At 48.3% G+C, this 24,913-nt stretch overlaps 1 protein-coding gene across 1 annotated transcript in view; it reads left to right on the top strand.

Moving 5' to 3' along the window:
* The window catches only part of FER1L5 (fer-1 like family member 5), a 926,196-nt gene that overhangs the window by 435,433 nt on the left and 465,850 nt on the right, over nucleotides 1-24,913 (top strand). Inside the window, exon 20 of the mRNA XM_063929941.1 lies at nucleotides 587-764. Coding sequence (XP_063786011.1) covers nucleotides 587-764 — 178 coding nt within the window. The remainder of the gene's footprint in view (nucleotides 1-586; nucleotides 765-24,913) is intronic.

Below are 24,913 nucleotides of genomic sequence, written 5' to 3'. Positions count from 1 at the left end.
TTACATTTTACAGATTCGATACGTGGGCCGCAAAGGAGCTTCAGTTTGGGCAATCGTGTTTTCCAGGGGTCTCAGCACTCTCCCACCCAGTCTGGGAGCTTTGGGACTTCCCCATGATACTAGACCATCCCAGTATCCCCTAGGACGTTAGAGAAAATAGGAATTTAATACCTACCGGTAATTCCTTTTCTCGTAGTCTGTAAGGGATACCTCTGTGATTCGTTTCTGCAAGTGTTGTTCTCGTTTCGGTCTGCTGTTGCTGTCCCTCTTTTCAATTTGTGGTTAGCGTTGCTATCCTCTTGTTATCTTGTGTGCTGGTTCATTTCTCACCACTTTCTTGTCTATTTTCCTCCTCTCAAAGTATGTCCGTCTCCTCGGGCACAGTTTTCCTAGACTGGGTCTTTGGGAGGAGCATAGAGGGCAGGAGACAGCACACTCTGAAGAAATTTAAAGTGCCAAGGCTCCAATGGACCCCATCAATACCCCATGATAGTAGACCATCCCAGTATCCCCTACGGACTACGAGAAAAGGAATTACCGGTAAGTATTAAATTCCTATTTTTCTCACCTTGTGTTTCTTTTCCAGTGCCTCACGCCCCGTAAGAAGTTTGTCCTTGCAGGCATCCTGTACTCTGCCACCATGCTGCCAGAGGTGAAGGATCCAATCCAATTTGAGATGAGCATGGGCAACTATGGCAACAAGTTTTACATGACGTGTGAACCTTTTTCATCCACCACACAGTACAATCATGCTGTATTCGATGGTAAGATGCAGTGGCGCATGCAGGGGGGGTATCCAAATACCTGGAACCCCCCTCCCCCGATGAGCTGAATCTTTTATTTTTGAGACGGAGACACAGCTGTCTTCGTCTCAGTTAAAAGCCGCGATCGCGATCACGACTGTGGAGCTGTTACACTGATGCAGCATCAGAGAGCTACTTGTAGAATGTCCAGAGGGGTGGAGGGGGGAGCTGCTGACTGCTCATGCACAGCCACAGCAGCTCCCTCCGTCCTCACACTGCTGCCCGTCTGCTCCCAGACGCTTATTAAACCCTATGTATGTACTTATTTGTAGTTATGTATGTATGTGTGTTTGTGTCTATCTGCTTGTGTATGTATGTACAGTATGTATGTATGTATGTATGTATGTATGAACGTGTGTGTGTGCGCGCGCATCGGTCTTTGTGAGTAGATTAATTTATTAAAGTACAAAAGGCACAATATACCGACGTTTCAACGCTGCGCATGGGCATTCTTTTCAAGGTGCTATGCTGTAGGCTTGAAAAAAACGCCCTGCTCGGTGTTGACATGGTACAATATGCTTTTTGTATACATTCATTTACTCACAAAGACTGCTGAGCGCCTCCTGGTTTCCACTGCATGGAGGGTGTGTGTGTGTATATATGTGTGTGTGTGTGTGTGTGTGTGTATATATATATATATATATATACTAGGTGATTCATCACGCCCTACGGGCGCTCTTCACACCGTCGCAAGGAGCTACACCCCCTTAACCCTTGCACACCCTTCTGGCGTGCAATATTTTTATTATATGGAGTGTTACCTCCAATCATAATTTTGTGAGTGGTTAAATATTGCACGGACAAAGGGAGTGCGATGGTTAAGAGGCCGTAGCCCCTTGCGACGGCGTGAACAGCGCACGCAGGGCCCAATGAATCACATAGTAGGTGCTGTGGTTGGGGGAGTGGCGGGTTTGGGGGAGATGCAGATGGGGGAGGGGGTCCAGGGGTGCCATGAGTGGGGGAGTGGCGGTTGTGGGGGTGCTGCAGGCGGGGGAGGGGCGGGTGTGGTGGTGCAGTGGTGGGGGGATGAGCGGGTGCCTGGGTGCCACGGGTGGGGGAGGGGCGGGTGTATGGGTGATGCGGGGGAGGGGGCAGGTGCGGTGGTGCAGCGAGTGTGGGAGGGGAGGGTGTGGGGGTGCCGATGATGGGGGAGGGGCCCGTAGGTACTGTGAATGGGGGAGGCGCGGGTAATGCTTCTCCTGCTTCTCCTTCTGGAAGCAGCGATAATACATAGGGAGGCGGCATTTAAACTGACTTCAATAAATTAATAATCCATACTGTGATTACAGCAAATGTGTTCTAACATTTCTGAATTTTATTCCTTCTTCAGAGAACCTGAAGGAATAAAATTACAAAACGTTAGAACACATTAGCTGTAATCACGGGTGGTCTTCTGTATGCCGGCGGTCGGGCTCCCGGCGCTCAGTATACCGGCGCCGGGAGCCCGACAGCCGGCATACCGACACTTATTTTCCCTCGTGGGGGTCCACGACCCCCATAGAGGGAGAGTAAAATAGTGTGGCGCGCGTAGCGTGGCGAGCGCAGCGAGCCCGCAAGGGGCTCATTTGCGCTCGCCACGCTGTCGGTAAGCCGGCGGTCGGGCTCCCGGCGCCGGGATGCTGGTCGCCGGGAGCCCGACTGCCGGCCAGCCGTAGTGAACCCGTAATCACAGTATGGATTAGCAATGAATTGAAGTCCGTTCTGCATATTACTATTACATATATATAGCAGAGTGCTCATTTGACTACACACACACACACATATATATATATATATATAATATCACCTAGCAGAGGCTTTACGTACTGTCGTCCCTTTGGCAGTGGCTCTCCTGGAGACCTGCACAGCAGCCAAGCAGTCAGTCACTATTGTTAGCGCCAGTGTCCCAACGCGCCGCATTACAGGGAAGAAGATGCACTCAATAAACTACAGCTCCCAGCAGGCTTTAGTGCTGGAATGCTGCGGTGCTAAGGGCTGCCGGGACCTGTAGTTTATTTAGTGCGTCTACTTCCCTTTAATGCGGGGCGTTGGGACACCGGCGCTAACAATAGTGACTGGCTGGCAGAACAAACTGACTCGCTGAATCAATATAAAAGGTGAGAGTGCTGTGCAGTGTCAGTGACACTGCACACCCACTGCACTGCATATCACTGCCACCTCATACATTGGGCCTAATTCAGACCTGATGGTAGTCCTGCAAAATTTTGCAGGGCTACGATCAGGCACACTGACATGCGGGAGGACGCCCAGCACAGGGCTAATCGCACAGCGGTGATGCTTTTGCACTTCAGGAGTAGCTCCCGGCCAGCGCAGCGTGCTGGCCGGGAACTATTCGTTGCTGCCCGGGTCGCAGCAGCTGTGTGTGACGTCACACAGCCGCTGCAGCCCGCCCCAAGCCTGAATTGGCCGGACCGCGCCCACAAAACGGTAGCCAAATACCGCCGTGCCGCCCACGCCCGCCCAGTGAACGCCTCTGCCTGTCAATCAGGCAGGGGCGATCGCTAGGCAATGTCAGCTGTCAGCCATGCGCCGGTGCATGCGCACTTCTGACATGATCGCTGCGCTGCGATGAACGGCAGCGTGCGATCAGGTCAGAATGACCCCCATTGATTCAGCGTCCAGACATTACCCTCCGCGATATCACCCACTCTATCTGTTACATTAGCCATCTCGGGGCTTCCAGGCCGGCAGCCCAGGTGCTGTGTTATGGAGTCAGGGCCTCTGGGGATCTGGGCACGGCTGTGGCGGGGAGGTACTTCTGTGACATCATGCACAGAGGAGGCTCCGAGGCTCAAAGAGTATGCAGTGCAGGGAGGGCTATGAAAGCCTTCCGCTGCGGCGTTTTCATACACATCTATGCCGGTGGCCGCAGGATCTTTTGCTCCACCTGCGCCGCGGCTAGGGAGTGGGGATTGTTGATGCCGGAGGGGGCAGGCGTACTGGCAGCAGGACATAGGATGCTGCAGTAAAAGGATTTTTGGTATTCCCTATCTACAGAGACTTGCTGCAGATGCAGTGACATACCCCCCAGCTGTATCTTTTTGGCAGGTACAGTACCTTTTTTATGGTCTGTACCGATTTTTGGCTCTCCAAACGTCCATTGAAAGTATAGGAAAAGGGGCGTGGTCACACCATTTTACCCGTGGCCATGCCCCTTTTTCGAATTTGCAGCGATTTTTATGTGTAAATTGTTGGAGGGTATGTTGCTGCAGATGCAGTGGGCCTGTTTTGGAGTGTGGACCTGGAGCTGCAGCTCCATCAGCCCCATTGTTAATCCTGTTCAGGGAACACACAGCAGCCAAAGAGCAGAGCCTCCCATTGGATGTAACCTGTGTGGGAGGGCGTTTCTCGCCCAATCAGCTTTGGACTGGGTGTGATAGACCTGCTGCTAACCCAGTGACAGCTCCTAGCCACGCCCAGCATTATACACACAGGCACAGAGTCACAGATCTGGGCTATTATATAGGATATATATATATATGTATATATATATATATACACACTGCTCAAAAAAATAAAGGGAACACTTAAACAACACACCCTAGATCTGAATGAATGCAATATTCTTATTAAATACTTTATTCTTTACATAGTTGAATGTGCTGACAACAAAATCACACAAAAATTATCAATGGAAATCAAATTTATTAACCCATGGAGGTCTGGATTTGGAGTCACACTCAAAATTAAAGTGGAAAAACACACTACAGGCTGATCCAACTTTGATGTAATGTCCTTAAAAAAGTCAAAATGAGGCCCAGTAGTGTGTGTGGCCTCCACGTGCCTGTATAACCTCCCTACGACGCCTGGGCATGCTCCTGATGAAGTGGCGGATGGTCTCCTGAGGGATCTCCTCCCAGACCTGGACTAAAGCATCCGCCAACTCCTGGACAGTCTGTGGTGCAACGTGGCGTTGGTGGATGGAGCGAGACATGATGTCCCAGATGTGCTCAATTGGATTCAGGTCTGGGGAACGTGCAGACCAGTCCATAGCATCAATGCCTTCGTCTTGCAGGAACTGCTGACACACTCCAGCCACATGAGGTCTAGCATTGTCTTGCATTAGGAGGTACCCAGGGCCAACCGCACCAGCATATGGTCTCACAAGGGGTCTGAGGATCTCATCTCGGTACCTAATGGCAGTCAGGCTACCTCTGGCGAGCACATGGAGGGCTGCCCAAAGAAATGCCACCCCACACCATTACTGACCCACTGCTAAACTGGTCATGCTGGAGGATGTTGCAGGCAGCAGAACGTTCTCCTTGGCGTCTCCAGACTCTGTCACGTCTGTCACATGTGCTCAGTGAGAACCTGCTTTCATCTGTGAAGAGCACAGGGCGCCAGTGGCGAATTTGATAATCTTGGTGTTCTCTGGCAAATGCCAAACGTCCTGCACGGTGTTGGGCTGTAAGCAAAACCCCCACCTGTGGTTGTCGGGCCCTCACACCACCCTCATGGAGACTGATGTGCCATCCTGGATGAGCTGCACTATCTGAGCCACTTGTGTGGGTTGTAGACTCCGTCTCATGCTACCACTAGAGTGAAAGCACCTCCAGCTTTCAAAAGTGACCAAAACATCAGCTAGAAAGCATAGGAGCTGAGAAGTGGTCTGTGGTCACCACCTGCAGAACAACTCCTTTATTGGGGGTGTCTTGCTAATTGCCTATAATTTCCACCTGTTGTCTTTTCCATTTGCACAACAGCATATGAAATTGATTGTCAATCAGTGTTGCTTCCTAAGTGGACAGTTTGATTTCACAGAAGTGTGATTGACTTGGAGTTACATTGTGTTGTTTAAGTGTTCCCTTTATTTCTCTAACGTCCTAGTGAATGCTGGGGACTCCGTAAGGACCATGAGGAATAGCGGGCTCCGCAGGAGACTGGGCACTCTAAAGAAAGATTTAGTACTATCTGGTGTGCACTGGCTCCTCCCTCTATGCCCCTCCTCCAGACCTCAGTTAGAATCTGTGCCCGGCCATAGCTGGGTGCTCCTAGTGGGCTCTCCTGAGCTTGCTAGAAAAGAAAGTATTTTGTCAGGTTTTTTATTTTCAGAGAGCTTCTGCTGGCAACAGACTCTCTGCTACGAGGGACTGAGGGGAGAGAGGCAAACCTACTCACGGCAGCTAGGTAGCGCTTCTTAGGCTACTGGACACCATTAGCTCCAGAGGGATCGAACACAGGTACCTAACCTTGATCGTCCGTTCCCGGAGCCGAGCCGCCGTCCCCCTCGCAGAGCCAGAAGTACCGAAGCAGCAGAAGCAAGTAGACATCGAAATCGGCGGCAGAAGACTCCTGTCTTCACTTAAGGTAGCGCACAGCACTGCAGCTGTGCGCCATTGCTCCCACAGGACACCCGCACACTCCGGTCACTGTAGGGTGCAGGGCGCAAGGGGGGGGCGCCCTGGGCAGCAATTAAGATACCTTTTGGCAAAATTATACATATAAACAGTCAGGCACTGTATATATGTACGAGCCCCCGCCATTATTTTTACACAGAAACGGGACAGAAGCCCGCCGCTGAGGGGGCGGGGCCTTCTTCCTCAGCACTCACCAGCGCCATTTTCTCTCCACAGATCCGCTGAGAGAAGCTCCCCAGGCTCTCCCCTGCAATAGAAGAGGGTAAAAAGAGAGGGGGGGCATATAAAATTGGTGCAAAAACAATATATACAGCAGCTACTGGGTTAACACTAAGTTACTGTGTGATTCCTGGGTCATATAGCGCTGGGGTGTGTGCTGGCATACTCTCTCTCTGTCTCTCCAAAGGGCCTTGTGGGGGAACTGTCTTCAAATAGAGCATCCCCTGTGTGTGTGGTGTGTCGGTACGTGTGTGTCGACATGTCTGAGGTAAAAGGCTCCCCTAAGGAGGAGATAGGGCAAATATGTGTGTGAGAGGGTGTCTCCGTCGACAACGCCGACACCTGTTTGGATATGTGTAAGTGCTGTGGTGAATTTATTGCACAAAAGATTAGGGAACAGACAGGAAATCTACCCATGTCTGTCCCTATGTCACAGAGACCTTCAGAGTCTCACAATGCTCACTATCCAAAATAATAAACACTGATATCGACACGGAGTTTGACTCCAGTGTCGACTACGATAATGCAAAGTTACAGCCAAAATGGCTGAAAGGTATTCAGTATATGATTATTGTAATAAAAGATGATTTACATATCACTGATGACTCATTTGTCCCTGACACAAGGGTACACATGTTAAGGGGAAGAAAGCTGAGGTAAATTTCCCTCCTCTCATGAGGAAAAAGAGCGGGAATCTCCAGACAAGAGACTGCAGCTTCCCACAAGAAAATTCTCAGGCAGTATCCTTTCCCCACTAGGGCCAGGATGTGATGGGAATCTTCCCCTAGGGTGTCACGTTTGCACAGAAGGTAGCACTAGCTATTCTCAGGAATCCTGCAGATAGCGTGCACATTCTAGTACGCTGCTCAGACCGGCGATTGTGTCGGCATGGGTTTATAGCGCGGTGGCAGCGTGGACAGGTACCTTATCAGCAGAGATTGAGACCCTAGTATGCATATAGATATATATATATATATATATGTATATATAGAGATATATTTATATTGAAGATGCTGTCTTAAGAGATAGGTATATATATATATATATATATATATATAAAACATGCCCAAAGAGACATGAGTATACTGGGTCCTAGAGTCAAAGCTATGTCGATTTCTGCTTGACGTGTCCTGTAGAATAAGCAATGGAACAGCTAGTTCCCAGGGAAGTCCTCCCCGAACTCTGAAAAAAATCCACCGCATGTCGCTGGAGCTCCACAGGCGGAGCTAGGCCCGGTGGAGCACGCTTTCGTAAGTTCAGCCACAATTGGGTTCACTCCCTATTAGATCCCTGGGCAATATATGTTGTGTCTCCGGGATACAAGCTGGATTTGGAGAAGATGTCTCCTCACTGACGGCCCTGCCGGCTTCCCCCTGTGAGAGGGTAACAGGGTTAACTGCAATTCACAAGTTGTATTTTCAACAGGTGGTGGTCAAGGTTCCCTTCCTTCGACAAGGAGGGGGTTATTATTCCACCAGGTTGTAGTCCCGAAACCAGAAGGTTCGGTCAGACCCATATTGAATTTAATCCCTGAACATATACCTGGAAAGGTTCAAGTGCAAGATGAAATCGCTATGAGCGGTCATTGCAAGCCTAAAAAAGGGGGAGATTTTATGGTGTCTCGGGGCAAAAGGGATGCATACCTTCGTGTCCCCATTTATCCACCTAATCAGGCGTACCTCAGAATTGCGGTACAGAATTGTCATTACCAATTTCTGACGTGGCCGCTTGGTCTCTCCGCGGCCTTGCGAAGATTCACCAAGGTAATGGCGGAAATGATGGTGCTCCTGCGGAAGCAAGGTGTCACTATTATCACGTACTTGGACGATCTCCTCATAAAAGCGAGATCAAGAGAGCAGTTGCTGAACAGCGTATCGCTTTCTCCGGAAGTGAAACGGCAACACGGCTGGATTCTATATATTCCAAAGTCGCAGTTGGTTCTTACAGCTCATCTGCCTCTTCTAGGCATGATCCTAGACACAGACCAGAAAAAGGTTTATCTCCCGATAGAGAGAGCTCAGGAGCTCGTGACACTGGTCAGGAATCTATTAAAACTAAAACAGGTGTCAGTGCATCACTGCACTCGAGTCCTGGGAAGGAGGGTGGCATTATACGAGGCCATTCCCTTCGGCAGGTTCCATACCTTCCAATGGGACTTACTGGACAAGTGGTCCGGATCACATCTTCGGATGCATCGGTTAATCACCCTATCCCCCAGAGCAAGGGTGTCTCTCCTGTGGTGACTGCAGAGTGCTCACCTTCTCGAAGGTCGCAGATTCGGCATTCAGGACTGGGTCCTGGTGACCACGGATGCAAGCCTCCGAGGGTGGGGGGGCAGTCACACAGGGAAGAAATTTCCAAGGGCTGTGGTCAAGGCAGAAGACTTGCCTTCACATCAATATCCTGGAACTAAGGGCCATATACAAAGCCCTAAGTCAAGCGGAGACCATGCTTCGTGACCAACCAGTTCTGATCCAGTCAGACAATATCACCGCAGTGGCTCATGTAAACCGCCAAGGCGGCACAAGGAGCAGGGTGGCGATGGTAGAAGCCACCAGAATTCTTTGCTGGGCGGAGAATCACGTAAGCACACTGTCAGCAGTGTTCATTCCGGGAGTGGACAACTGGGAAGCAGACTTCCTCAGCAGGCACGACCTCCACCCGGGAGAGTGGGGACTTCACCAAGAAGTCTTCACGCAGATTGCAAATCAACGGGAACTGCCACAGGTGGACATGATGGCGTCCCGCCTCGACAAAAAGCTAAAATGGTATTGCGCCAGGTCAAGGGACCCTCAGGCGATAGCTGTGGACGCACTAGTAACACCGTGGGTGTTCCAGTCGGTCTATGTGTTTCCTCCTCTTCCTCTCATACCAAAGGTGCTGAGAATTGTAAGGAAAAGAGGAGTGAGAACAATACTCATTGTTCCGGATTGGCCATGAAGGACTTGGTACCCGGAACTGCAAGAAATGCTCACAGAGGACCCATGGCCTCTGCCTCTCAGACAGGACCTGTTGCAACAAGGGCCCTGTCTGTTCCAAGACTTACCGCGGCTGCGTTTGACGGCATGGCGGTTGAACACCGGATCCTAGCGGAAAAAGGCATTCCGGATGAAGTTATTCCTACGCTGATAAAGGCTAGGAAGGACGTGACAGCAAAGCATTATCACCGTATATGGCGAAAATATGTGCTTGGTGTGAGGCCAGGAAGGCCCTACAGAAGAATTCCAGCTGGGTCGATTCCTGCACTTCCTACAGTCAGGAGTGACTATGGGCCTAAAATTAGGGTCCATACAGGTCCAGATTTCGGCCCTATCCATTTTCTTTCAAAAAGAACTGGCTTCACTGCCTGAGGTTCAGACGTTTGTTAAGGGAGTGCTGCATATTCAGCGCCCTTTTGTGCCACCAGTGGCACTTTGGGATCTTAACGTGGTGTTGGGTTTCCTGAAATCCCACTGGTTTGGGCCACTTAAGACTGTGGAGCTAAAGTATCTCACGTGGAAAGTGGTCATGCTGTTGGCCTTAGCTTCGGCTAGGCGTGTGTCAGAATTGGCGGCTTTGTCATGTAAAAGCCCCTATCTGGTTTTCCAGATGGACAGGGCAGAATTGCGGACTCATCCGCAATTTCTGCAAAAGGTGGTGTCATCTTTTCATTTGAACCAACCTATTGTGGTGCCTGCGGCTACTAGTGACTTGGAAGATTTCAAGTTGCTTGACGTAATCTGGGCTTTGAAGAAATGATGTAACCAGAACGGCTGGGGTCAGGAAGACTGACTCGCTGTTTATCCTATGTGCATCCAACAAAGTGGGTGCTCCTGCTTCAAAGCAAGCTATTGCTCGCTGGATCTGTAACACGATTCAGCAGGCTCATTCTGTGGCTGGATTGCCGCATCCAAAATCAGTGAAAGCCCATTCCACAAGGAAGGTGGGCTATTCTTGGGCGGCTGCCCGAGGGATCTCGGCATTACAGCTTTGCCGAGCTGCTACTTGGTCGGGTTCAAACACATTTGCAAAATTCTACAGGTTTGATACCCTGGCTGAGGAGGACCTTGTGTTTGCCCATTCGGTGCTGTAAAGTCATCCGCACTCTCCCGCCCGTTTGGGAGCTTTGGTATAATCCCCATGGTCCTTACGGAGTCCCCAGCATCCACTAGGACGTTAGAGAAAATAAGATTTTACTCACCGGTAAATCTATTTCTCGTAGTCCGTAGTGGATGCTGGGCACCCGTCCCAAGTGCGGACTTTCTGCAATACGTGTATATAGTTATTGCTTACTAAAGGGTTATGTTATGTGGCATCAGTTGAGTGATGCTTGTTTGTTGTTCATACTGTTAACTGGGTAAGGTTATCTCGAGTTATACGGTGTGATTGGTGTGGCTGGTATGAGTCTTACCCTGGATTCCAAAATCCTTTCCTTGTAATGTCAGCTCTTCCGGGCACAGTTTCCTTAACTGAGGTCTGGAGGAGGGGCATAGAGGGAGGAGCCAGTGCACACTAGATAGTACTAAATCTTTCTTTAGAGTGCCCAGTCTCCTGCGGAGCCCGCTATTCCCCATGGTCCTTACAGAGTCCCCAGCATCCACTACGGACTACGAGAAATAGATTTACCGGTGAGTAAAATCTTATTTTTTTTTAGCAGTATATATATATATATATATATATATATATATATATATATATAGAAAAAAGGCGAGAATAGCGCCTAAGGCGATCCTAATATAAACAAAAAAACAAATATTCAATACAGCTAGAACCATTCAACACCCCCCAAATATCTGTGGGTGGCAGCTTCTGCCCAATGGTGGATACAAATATACAAAATGAAGTGCACAAGAGCGCCTGCTGGTGTTTTTGGCATACAAATGGTTAAATGCGTGATAATTCACCATGTGAGATGTGAAATAATGTAGATATTTCAGAGAACAACTTATCTCTCTTAACGTCTTCAATTCTGATGACACTTTGATGCATGTAAATTAAAAAAGAAAAAGAAACATAGTGGTAAATTTACTAAGATGGGAGTTCTATTTAAGATGAGATGTTGCCAATAGCAACCAATCAGATTCCAGATTTTATCTTCTAGAAGGTGCTAGATAAATGAGAAGTAGGTTCTGATTGGTTGCTACGGGCAACATCCCATCTTAAATAGAACTCCCATGTTAGTAAATTTACCCCATAGTGTGTACTGCATAAACCAGATATTTCTCAATTAGGAACCTTGCTGGTCCCAGACATTGAATGAGATAATGTCATAATTAAATAAAAAACAATTTAATAGCAATCCTGAAGCGAATGTAGGTAGCAAACGTACAAGATAATTATATAAAAACAGCTTATCTGTCCACTCAGGGAAAGAAGGATAAAACAGCAACTCCTGATCTGATAACACAAGTATAACAGATAGGAGTAAAATCCTGAAGTAAAATGCAGGTAGCAAACGTACAGGAAATACAAGTAAAATCAGCGTATCTGTCCACTCTGGGAGGTTCAGGGTTAAGCAGCAAGTTCCAGTCCCATATATATATATATATATTTCTGCTGCGGGCTCCACAAGGATTAACATCGGTGTGTGTAGAGTAGGATCTTGATCCGAGGCACCAACAGGCTCAAAGCTTTGACTGTTCCCAAGATGCACAGCGCCGCCTCCTCTATAACCCCGCCTCCGTGCACAGGAGCTCAGTTTGTAAGTTGGTGCCATGCAGTAAGCAGGCAATCAACAGGAGGGCAGCTCCTGCAGCCCATTTTCTAAGCTAAATTTCAGAATAAGATAGAAATATGAAGACTTCAAGGGCTGCAGCTTTCATGAATGTCAGTCAGACATACTTTGCTGCAGCTCCATCACTCCCCCAGCGGCGCTGTATACTCCCGCACCCTGGTTGCCGGGTAACCACAGCGGAGGATCCGGTGTACTTCTGGCCAGTCACACACACCCGCCGCTGACCTCCTGGATCACGTGGCCGCAGGCACAAGGGGAGGTAAGGGGTCTCTTTGGCCCGCTGTTAACCGCGATCCGGCGCAGCCGTGGGAGGCGGGTCGCACGTGCTGACGTGGACACTGTAACGGGGCAGCCGCTCCACTAGTCACTGGGACATATAGGCACAGGTGGGGTTTTTTCTCTCTCTTAAAACCCCGTTTTAAACAAAGCCTGCAGCGCCCAGTGGGGAAGCCGGCAGGGGGATAAGGCTTAAACTGTAGCCCCTCCCCCAGCCCCAGGGCGCCATTTCAGTGAATGTTCCCGCCCTGGAGCTGCATATCTCTCCCTCACTCCCTGTCAGCCGCCATCACACGGAGCTGCGTTGTTCCTGGGACTGCTAGGGCAAATCCTCCTTTGTAAAGCCGCCTGATTGACAGTGCTGTGCATTTTACAGGACACTTAAGTATTCTACCTGTCATGGGTGGTCATTCCGAGTTGTTCGCTCGCTAGCAGTTTTTAGCAGCTGTGTAAACGCTATGCTGCCTCCCACTGGGAGTGTATTTTAGCTTAGGTGAAGTGCGAACGAAAGGATCGCAGAGCGGCGGCAAACTTTTTTTGTCTTAGAGTAGCTCAATACCTACTCAGCGCTTGCGATCACTTCAGACTGTTCAGTTCCTGTTTTTCCGAACACTCCCTGAAAACGGTCAGTTGACACCCAGAAACGCCCTCTTTCTGTCAATCACTCTGCGGTCAGCAGTGCGACTGAAAAGCTTCGCTAGACCTTGTGTGAAACAACATCGTTCTTTGTAATAGTACGTCGCGCGTGCACATTGCGCCGCATACACATGAGCAGAAGTGCCGTTTGTTTGCCTGATCACTGCACATCGAACGAATTCAGCTAGCGATCAACTCGGAATGACCCCCATGGGACAGTGTTAGTTAAGAAAGAGTGCATACATTCAGGGCTGTGTGGTACAAACTGCAAACACCCTGTGATATACATCCAGTATCTACTGTGCTTTGTTATATCTTTATCTATATAGCTATACTGAGTATTACTTTGTATTGCTAGTCCAGTGCAGTTTTATGGTGTATAATTTCTGCATGGTACGCTTGTGACTATACATGTGTGTGTGCATGTAGCTGCTGCGTGGCTGCCATATCGGGTATTTCACTCAGCGTGCTACTCCTATATTCTGTAACCTGAGGGGCTAATACCCCTTTCACACCGCAGCTTATACCCGGTAATTTGCAGTTTTTACTGGCTTCGTAAACGGTTCGAGCTGCGATGTGAAAGGGTCACCTTCAATTTACCGTTTACAAAATACCGGTATTTTGAAACGGTAAAAAAGCAGGGTCCTACCCGTTTCAGACCCGTTTAATTGTGCAGTGTGAAAGGGTCTGAAACGGTATTTGCAAGCCCCAGAAGGTGATAGGCTGTCTCCATGTGTGATCTCACCAGGCAGAAGCAGGAAATAAACATTTAAAATGACAACCACTGTTTTGTATGGGTGAAACGGGTTCAGTGTGAAAGGTACCAAAACGGTAATAAAATGATAATATACTGGTTACAACATGCGATGTGAAGGGGGTTTAACTGCTCAGACCCGTTTTAAGAACCGTTTAAAGAACCGTTTCAAAAGCAGGTTTTGCGATGTGAAAGCAGCATAAGTGTGTCAGTTTTGCTAACTAATATAGGTTTTTCACAAGATATACTTGCTGTGTATTTTTCCTTGTGATTTATAGTCACCATATATCTCTTGGATTCCCGGTTTGTGCTGACAGGAAAGTCACACTTCACTGGGAGTTCTTGCTAGGTATATCGCTGCTAAGAATTGTACCAGGTTGCCCAATATTGTGCTTATTGTTATGTCAGCTACACGAGGCAACGGAGCTGGGGCTTCTCCCACATTGCATGGTGGTGATGCTGCAGACATTTTGGAGGAAAATTTGGCAGCAGAGAGTTCAGGTTCAGGAGGTTCCTTACCCCCAGTGGGTCCGTAGCACCGGGGGCAACAAATGACCCACCTTGGGCTACCTTCTCTACGCTGTTAAACACGCTTGTAACAAAACTGGCGCCCCCTGTGGGACCATGTGCCAATGCAGCCGTTTATGGTCCCTGCAATTAATCCGCCATGGGCAGATCAAATCTCCACTCAGTTACAGCAATTGAACCGGTCACTGACTAAATCTAAATCTCTCTCTCGCCCACCTAAGACTAAAATGTCTTCTAAACGGGCAATTACCTTCTCACGATCAACTGCTATCCCATACACAACCTCGGAGGAGGATGGTGCGTATACCGACCCCACAGACACTGATTCAGATGCTTCTGATGGGGAAGGGAAGTCAATGGTGGATGTCCCTGGTTTGATTGAGGCTATAAGGCTCATTCTTCAGGTCTCTGATAAACCTGAGCCTGATGCTGTCTCTAAAAAGCCGGACAGGTTTAAACGTAAGAAGGTGGTTAAACAAGTTTGACCTCATTCTCAACACCTGGCTGACATACGTCAGGAATCCTGGGAAAATCCGGGGACAAAATTCACACCAAATAAGAGGCTGTTGGCTCGCTATACTCTCTCTGCGGAGCGATGTAAAAATTGGGAAACTCCTCCGCCTGTAGATTCTCATGTGGTGCGCATGGTAGTTTCCTCTGCTCTGCCAGTAACTACCGTCACCTCTCTGAAGGAACCAACGGATAGACGTGTGGAGGGTTGTTTGAAAGCAATTTACATCCTAACGGGGGCTGTGCATAGGCCAACCATTGCAGCAACATGGGCTGCTGAAGCTGTTGAGGCGTGGGATCAGAAGCTAGAGGCGGAGTTGCCTTCTAATGCTTCTGAGCATGCTCGACAATGTCTCTCATATATTACCACAGCTTCTCTGTACCTTAAGGAGGCGGCCTCCGATGCCAGGGTGCTGGCGGCCAAGGCTGCTACTACGTCCATCTTGGCCAGGCGTATCCTTTGGTTGAGATCCTGGTTGGTGGATATGGATTCCAAGAAAACCCTGGAGGTGCTTCCTTTCAAGGGAGACATTCTCTTTGGAGGAGACATCAAGATTGTAGCTGATCTGGCTACTGCTAAAACAGCTTGCCTACCTAGTACGGCTCCTTCCACTCACAAGGCTAAAAGTACTTTCCCTCTGTCCTTTCGTCCTCCAGGTAAAGCAAAAAGTCAGGCGTACCCAAAGCAAGCTCGTGCTCCCAGATCTGCCAAGCACAGACCGAAACGAGCCTGGACTGCCCGTCAGCCTGCTTCCAAGACTGACAAGCCTGCCGCATGACGGGGCGGGCCTCCCTCTGGGGGATCTCAGGGTAGGAGGCCGACTTCTAGGTTTTTCCCAGGAATGGTTGAAGACCACTTCTGATGCCTAGGTAAGGGAAGTCGTTACTCAAGGTTACACCGTACCCTTCAAGAATCGTCCCCCTCGTCGATTTTGCCTGACAGATGTTCCTCTGGACCCGCAAAGGCAAACACTCTGCATTTGGTGGTACATTCCCTCCTGACCACAGGAGTGGTAGTACTGGTGCCTCTGGCTCACAGAGGCAATGGGTACTATTCACTGCTGTTCCTAGTCCCGAAACCGAATTGTTCCTCGCGGCCCATTCTCAATCTGAAGTCCTTGAACAAGTATGTGCAGGTTTCCAAGTATCGTATGGAAACTCTGCGCTCTATTGTTCTGGCCTTGGAGCCTGGGGACTATATGGTCTCCCTGGACATACAGGATGCCTGCCTGCATATTCCTATTGCAGTGTCTCATCAGAAGTGGAGAAAGGTATGAGGAATATATACTCCTTTACATCGGGCGCTGGAATTTTTTAAAAATTATTTAAATACTAACACTTTTGGTCTTTCCTTTACAAGCACCATTCATCCAACTGATATTACTTTCCTGGATATTGCGCTACACACTGATTCACTCTCGGGAAGAATCCTGACCAAAACCTTTAAGAAACAGGTTGACTGTAGCTCCTTCTTAAACTATTCAAGCTGCCACCACCGCCCTTGGATAATGAATATACCAAAGAGCCAATATTTGAGGCTCAAAAGAAATTGCTCGAACGAGGTTGACTATTTAATACAGAGTAATGAACTAACACAGTCTTTTCTCTGACGTCCTAGTGGATGCTGGGACTCCGTAAGGACCATGGGGGAATAGCGGCTCCGCAGGAGACAGGGCACAAAATAAAAGCTTAAGGATCAGGTGGTGTGCACTGGCTCCTCCCCCTATGACCCTCCTCCAAGCCTCAGTTAGATTTTTGTGCCCGGCCGAGAAGGGTGCAATCTAGGTGGCTCTCCTGAGCTGCTTAGAATAAAAGTTTAGTTTAGGTTTTTTTATTTTCAGTGAGTCCTGCTGGCAACAGGCTCACTGCATCGTGGGACTAAGGGGAGAAGAAGCGAACTCACCTGCGTGCAGAGTGGATTGGGCTTCTTAGGCTACTGGACATTAGCTCCAGAGGGACGATCACAGGTACAGCCTGGATGGGTCACCGGAGCCGCGCCGCCGTCCCCCTTACAGAGCCAGAAGAGACGAAGAGGTCCGGTGAAATCGGCGGCAGAAGACATCCTGTCTTCAGACTAAGGTAGCGCACAGCACCGCAGCTGTGCGCCATTGCTCTCAGCACACTTCACACTCCGGTCACTGAGGGTGCAGGGCGCTGGGGGGGAGCGCCCTGAGACGCAATATAACAGTATATACCTTAGGTGGCAAAAAGAATACATCACATATAGCTCCTGGGCTATATGGATGTATTTTAACCCCTGCCATTTTTACACAAAGAAGCGGGAGATAAGGACGTCGTGAAGGGGCGGAGCCTATCTCCTCAGCACACAAGCGCCATTTTCCCTCACAGCTCCGCTGGAAGGACGGCTCCCTGACTCTCCCCTGCAGTCCTGCTTCAGAATCAGGGTAAAAAAGAGAAGGGGGGGCATTTTTGGCAGCAAATAACGATAATAACAGCAGCTATAAGGGAATAACACTTATATAAGGTTATCCCTGTATATATATAGCGCTGGGTGTGTGCTGGCAGACTCTCCCTCTGTCTCTCCAAAGGGCTAAGTGGGGTCCTGTCCTCTATCAGAGCATTCCCGGTGTGTGTGCTGTGTGTCGGTACGCGTGTGTCGACATGTATGAGGAGGAAAATGATGTGGAGGCGGAGCAGTTGCCTGTGTTGGTGATGTCACCCCCTAGGGAGTCGACACCTGACTGGATGATTGTATTTAAACAATTAAGTGATAATGTCAGCAATTTGCAAAAAACTGTTGACGACATGAGACAGCCGGCAAATCAATTAGTGCCTGTCCAGGCGTCTCAGACACCGTCAGGGGCGCTAAAACGCCCGTTACCTCAGTGGGTCGACACAGACCCTGACACAGATACTGAGTCTAGTGTCGACGGTGACGAGACAAACGTAATGTCCAGTAGGGCCACACGTTACATGATCACGGCAATGAAAGAGGCATTGAACCTTTCTGACACTACAAGTACCACAAAGAAGGGTATTATGTGGGGTGTGAAAAAACTACCAATAGTTTTTCCTGAGTCAGAGGAAATAAATGAGGTGTGTGATAAAGCGTGGGTTTCCCCCGATAAAAAACAGCTAATTTCTAATAAATTATTAGCATTATATCCCTTCCCGCCAGAGGTTAGGGCGCGTTGGGAAACACCCCCTAGGGTAGATAAGGCGCTCACACGTTTATCTAAACAAGTAGCGTTACCGTCTCCTGATACGGCCACCCTCAAAGAACCAGCTGATAGAAGGCTGGAAAATATCCTAAAAAGTATATACACACATACTGGTGTTATACTGCGACCAGCAATCGCCTCAGCCTGGATGTGCAGTGCTGGAGTCGCATGGTCGGATTCCCTGACTGAGAATATTGATACCCTGGATAGGGACAATATTTTGTTAACTATAGAACATTTAAAGGATGCATTGCTATATATGCGTGATGCACAGAGGGATATTTGCACCCTGGCATCAAGAGTAAGTGCTATGTCCATCTCTGCCAGAAGAGCGTTATGGACGCGACAGTGGTCAGGGGATGCGGATTCCAAACGGCACATGGAAGTATTGCCGTATAAAGGGGAGGAGTTATTTGGGGCTGGTCTATCGGACCTGGTGGCCACGGCAACGGCTGGGAAATCCACCTTTTTACCCCAGGTCACTTCACATCAGCAGAAAAAGACACCGTCTTTTCAAACTCAGTCCTTTCGTTCCCATAAGTACAAGCGAGCAAAAGGCCACTCCTTTCTGCCCCGGGGCAGAGGAAGAGGAAAAAGACTGCACCATGCAGCCGCTTCCCAGGAGCAGAAGCCCTCCCCTGCTTCTGCCAAGTCTTCAGCATGACGCTGGGGCTTTACAAGCAGACTCAGATATGGTGGGGGCCCGTCTCAAGAATTTCAACGCGCAGTGGGCTCACTCGCAAGTGGATCCCTGGATTCTACAGGTAGTATCGCAGGGGTACAAACTGGAATTCGAGGCGTTTCCCCCTCGTCGGTTCCTGAAGTCTGCTTTACCAAAGTCTCCCTCCGACAGGGAGGCAGTTTTGGAAGCCATTCACAAGCTGTATTCCCAGCAGGTGATAATCAAGGTACCCCTCCTGCAACAGGGAAAGGGGTATTATTCCACGCTGTTTGTGGTACCGAAGCCGGACGGCTCGGTGAGACCAATTTTAAATCTGAAATCCTTGAACACTTACATAAAAAGGTTCAAATTCAAGATGGAGTCACTCAGAGCAGTGATAGCGAACCTGGAAGAAGGGGACTATATGGTGTCTCTGGACATCAAAGATGCTTATCTCCACGTCCCAATATACCCTTCTCACCAAGGGTACCTCAGGTTTGTAGTACAAAACTGTCATTATCAGTTTCAGACGCTGCCGTTTGGATTGTCCACGGCACCTCGGGTCTTTACCAAGGTAATGGCCGAAATGATGATTCTTCTACGAAGAAAAGGCATTTTAATTATCCCTTACTTGGACGATCTCCTGATAAGGGCAAGATCCAGGGAACAGTTAGAAGTCGGAGTAGCACTATCTCAGGTAGTGTTACGTCAGCACGGGTGGATTCTAAATATTCCAAAATCGCAGCTGATTCCAACGACACGTCTACTGTTCCTAGGAATGATTCTGGACACAGTCCAGAAGAAGGTGTTTCTCCCGGAGGAGAAGGCCAGGGAGTTATCCGAGCTAGTCAGGAACCTCCTAAAACCAGGCCAGGTCTCAGTGCATCAGTGCACGAGGGTCCTGGGAAAAATGGTGGCTTCTTACGAAGCGATTCCATTCGGAAGATTCCATGCAAGAACGTTTCAGTGGGATCTACTGGACAAATGGTCCGGATCGCATCTGCAGATGCATCAGCGGATAACCCAGTCGCCAAGGACAAGGGTGTCTCTCCTGTGGTGGCTGCAGAGTGCTCATCTACTAGAGGGCCGCAGATTTGGCATTCAGGATTGGATCCTGGTAACCACGGATGCCAGCCTGAGAGGCTGGGGAGCAGTCACACAGGGAAGGAATTTCCAGGGCTTGTGGTCAAGCATGGAAACATCTCTTCATATAAACATTCTGGAACTAAGGGCCATTTACAATGCCCTAAGTCAAGCAAAACCTCTGCTTCAGGGTCAGGCGGTGTTGATCCAATCGGACAACATCACGTCAGTCGCCCACGTAAACAGACAGGGCGGCACGAGAAGCAGGAGGGCAATGGCAGAAGCTGCAAGGATTCTTCGCTGGGCGGAAAATCATGTGATAGCACTGTCAGCAGTGTTCATTCCGGGAGTGGACAACTGGGAAGCAGACTTCCTCAGCAGACACGACCTTCACCCGGGAGAGTGGGGACTTCACCCAGAAGTCTTCCACCTGATTGTAAACCGTTGGGAAAAACCAAAGGTGGACATGATGGCGTCACGTCTAAACAAAAAACTGGACAGATATTGCGCCAGGTCAAGGGACCCTCAGGCAATAGCAGTGGACGCTCTGGTAACGCCGTGGGTGTACCAGTCAGTGTATGTGTTCCCTCCTCTGCCTCTCATACCAAAAGTACTGAGAATCATAAGAAGGAGAGGAGTAAGAACTATACTCGTGGTTCCGGATTGGCCAAGAAGGACTTGGTACCCGGAACTTCAAGAGATGCTCACGGACGAACCGTGGCCTCTACCTCTAAGAAAGGACCTGCTACTGCAGGGGCCTTGTCTGTTCCAAGACTTACCGCGGCTGCGTTTGACGGCATGGCGGTTGAACGCCGGATCCTGAGGGAAAAAGGCATTCCAGAAGAAGTCATCCCTACTCTGGTCAAAGCCAGGAAGGACGTAACCGCAAAACATTATCACCGCATTTGGCGTAAATATGTTGCGTGGTGTGAGGCCAAGAAGGCCCCTACAGAGGAATTTCAACTGGGTCGTTTCCTTCATTTCCTGCAAACAGGACTGTCTATGGGCCTAAAATTAGGGTCATTAAGGTTCAAATTTCGGCCCTGTCGATTTTCTTCCAGAAAGAACTGGCTTCAGTACCTGAAGTTCAGACATTTGTAAAAGGGGTGCTGCACATACAGCCTCCTTTTGTGCCTCCAGTGGCACCTTGGGATCTCAATGTTGTGTTGAGTTTTCTAAAGTCACATTGGTTTGAACCACTTTCCACTGTGGACTTAAAATATCTCACATGGAAGGTGTCGATGCTGTTAGCCTTGGCTTCAGCCAGGCGTGTGTCAGAATTGGCGGCTTTATCATATAAAAGCCCTTACTTAATTTTTCATTCTGACAGGGCGGAATTGAGGACTCGTCCTCAATTTCTACCTAGGGTGGTTTCTGCATTTCACATGAACCAACCTATTGTGGTACCTGCGGCTACCAGGGACTTAGAGGACTCTAAGTTGCTTGACGTTGTCAGGGCCTTGAAAATATATGTTTCCAGGACGGCTGGAGTCAGAAAATCTGACTCGCTGTTTATCCTGTATGCACCCAACAAGCTGGGTGCTCCTGCTTCAAAGCAGACGATTGCTCGTTGGATTTGTAGTACAATTCAGCTTGCACATTCTGTGGCAGGATTGCCACAGCCAAAATCAGTAAAAGCCCATTCCACATGGAAAGTGGGCTCATCTTGGGCGGCTGCCCGAGGGGTCTCGGCTTTACAACTTTGCCGAGCAGCTACTTGGTCAGGGGCAAACACGTTTGCTAAATTCTACAAATTTGATACCCTGGCTGAGGAGGACCTGGAGTTCTCTCATTCGGTGCTGCAGAGTCATCCGCACTCTCCCGCCCGTTTGGGAGCTTTGGTATAATCCCCATGGTCCTTACGGAGTCCCAGCATCCACTAGGACGTCAGAGAAAATAAGATTTTACTTACCGATAAATCTATTTCTCGTAGTCCGTAGTGGATGCTGGGCGCCCATCCCTAGTGCGGATTGTCTGCAATACTTGTATATAGTTATTGTTACAAAAATTCGGGTTATTATTGTTGTGAGCCATCTTTTCAGAGGCTCCTTTGCGTTTATCATACTGTTAACTGGGTTCAGATCACGAGTTGTACGGTGTGATTGGTGTGGCTGGTATGAGTCTTACCCGGGATTCAATATCCTTCCTTATTATGTACGCTCGTCCGGGCACAGTATCCTAACTGAGGCTTGGAGGAGGGTCATAGGGGGAGGAGCCAGTGCACACCACCTGATCCTTAAGCTTTTATTTTGTGCCCTGTCTCCTGCGGAGCCGCTATTCCCCCATGGTCCTTACGGAGTCCCAGCATCCACTACGGACTACGAGAAATAGATTTATCGGTAAGTAAAATCTTATTTTCTAGAGCAAGGTTACCCCCAAGATGTCCTGGATAGAGCCCTTGTTGAAACACAACAAAGAAATAGGGATGATTAACTAAAAATAAAAACACCAGTTACCCTTCCCCCCTCAGAATTTAAAGATAATGAACCCATCTTTATTTCAAAATTTAATAGTGCTTCGCACTCGGTAAGGAAAATTCTAAATAAAAATCTTCCCATACTTAAAATGGACAGAATTCTTGCAGATTCTCTAGAAAAGGAAATAAAGATTATTTTTAAGAAAACAAGAAATCTTCAAAACCTTCTGTCCCCTAGTCACTTTGTTAAATCAAATGATCCTTTGGGATCCAGTTACAACTCTTCGAAACCAGAAGCTAGTGCATTGATATCCACTCCCATTTCTGGACATGGGAAATCCAGAATGGGATGCCAAAGATGTAATAGATCCAGATGTATGACGTGCAAGTTCATCACTGAGAGTAATCAATTCTCTTCATCCAAAACTGGGAAGATCTTTGATATTTCGGGTCAAATCACCTGTCAAACAACCTTTGTAATATACTTAATTACCTGTAATTGCGGGATACAATATGTAGGCAGGACCATTAGACAACTTAGCACTAGGTTTTTAGAACATAGAAGATTAGTCCTAAATAAATCTACGAAACACAGTGTACCCCGACATGTCAATTCCCTACATGATGGGGATTGCAGAGTTTTATCTTTGCAGGGAATAGAACATATCAATACGACCTCACGGGGTGGTGATAGATATAACTATCTCTGCAATAGAGAAGCCTTCTGGATTTGTAACCTGGAAACCTTGTACCCTATGGGCCTCAATGAGAATATCGAACTTAATGGCATCTAATTCCTCTCTCCCTATAGGCTTTAGTATGCATGTGGGGATACATATGTATATACCTATATGCTGCAATGTGAAATGGATGTATATATATGTGTGTTTGTTGACCTTGGCGCCCACACATATATTAGATACAGATGGACTGGTTTTACATCTCTGGTATCTATATAACTACAGGTCTAACTATAAATCATACCCTAGCTAAGCTCAACACTGAAGTTGAGATCCAGAATACGTTTATGGGTAATAATCTTCTGTCTGTCCTCACAATTGGCCTTTTCCTTTTTTTCCTCTCTAGAGTATATAGCTCTGGTCATAACCTGGGCTTTGCATAACTATATTAATGAAATATATGTATTAAACCCTTCTCTCTATAGAATATTATATTTCTTCTTTTTATTTATATATAAAAATGACAATACTAATAATAATATAAAAAAACAAATTATATAAAATATAAAAAATAAAAAATAGATTAGGAAAATATGCTCCTTTAGTTTTGGTCTTGAACCGGTGATCTTTTGGTCGCAGTCCATGTCCCTATCCACTGGGCTATCACAGCCGGGAGAACTAGTGCTCGTTCCTTATGTAGATTAAATCCTCTGGGATGCCATACCCATGCTAACTGCCGCTCTCGGTATAAGGATGGTGAAACAATGCTGATTACTATAAAATAAAAATAAAAATATTTAAATAATTTCAATTATGATACACCTAGGGTAGTCAAGTACCAAAGATATATCATGTTTGATGCTAAATTCACCATAATTTATATTGCATGTGATTTAAATTCATTTGCTTGAACCAAATTCCGTTATGCATTATATATATATATTTCTCTATCGTCCTAAGTGGATGCTGGGGTTCCTGAAAGGACCATGGGGAATAGCGGCTCCGCAGGAGACAGGGCACAAAAAAGTAAAGCTTTACTAGGTCAGGTGGTGTGCACTGGCTCCTCCCCCCATGACCCTCCTCCAGACTCCAGTTAGATTTTGTGCCCGAACGAGAAGGGTGCAATCTAGGTGGCTCTCCTAAAGAGCTGCTTAGAGAAAGTTTAGTTTAGGTTTTTTTTCTTTACAGTGAGTCCTGCTGGCAACAGGATCACTGCAACGTGGGACTTAGGGGGAAAGTAGTAAACTCACCTGCATGCAGAGTGGATTTGCTGCTTGGCTACTGGACACCATTAGCTCCAGAGGGATCGAACACAGGCCCAGCCGTGGAGTCCGGTCCCGGAGCCGCGCCGCCGACCCCCTTGCAGATGCTGAAGCGTGAAGAGGTCCGGAAACCGGCGGCTGAAGACTCCTCAGTCTTCATAAGGTAGCGCACAGCACTGCAGCTGTGCGCCATTTTCCTCTCAGCACACTTCACTGGGCAGTCACTGAGGGTGCAGAGCGCTGGGGGGGGGCGCTCTGAGAGGCAAATATAAACCTTATACAAGGCTAAAAATACCTCACACATAGCCCATAGGGGCTATATGGAGATATTTAACCCCTGCCTGACTGGAAAAATAGCGGGAGAAGAACCCGCCGAAAAAGGGGCGGGGCCTATCTCCTCAGCACACGGCGCCATTTTCTGTCACAGCTCCGCTGGTCAGAACGGCTCCCAGGTCTCTCCCCTGCACTGCACTACAGAAACAGGGTAAAACAGAGAGGGGGGGCACATTAATGGCTATATATATATATATTAAAGCAGCTATAAGGGAGCACTTAATATAAGGATATCCCTTGTATATATAGCGCTTTGTGGTGTGTGCTGGCAGACTCTCCCTCTGTCTCCCCAAAAGGGCTAGTGGGTCCTGTCTTCATTAGAGCATTCCCTGTGAGTTTGCGGTGTGTGTCGGTACGTGGTGTCGACATGTATGAGGACGATATTGGTGTGGAGGCGGAGCAATTGCCAAATATGCAGATGTCACCCCCCAGGGGGTCGACACCAGAATGGATGCCTTTATTTGTGGAATTACGTGATGGTTTATCTTCCCTTAAACAGT

This window comes from Pseudophryne corroboree, chromosome 6 (genome assembly GCF_028390025.1).
Source record: "Pseudophryne corroboree isolate aPseCor3 chromosome 6, aPseCor3.hap2, whole genome shotgun sequence".
Lineage (NCBI taxonomy): Eukaryota > Metazoa > Chordata > Amphibia > Anura > Myobatrachidae > Pseudophryne > Pseudophryne corroboree.
Note: the sequence above shows the minus strand (reverse complement) of the source record. Positions and strands in the feature narration are given on the sequence as shown.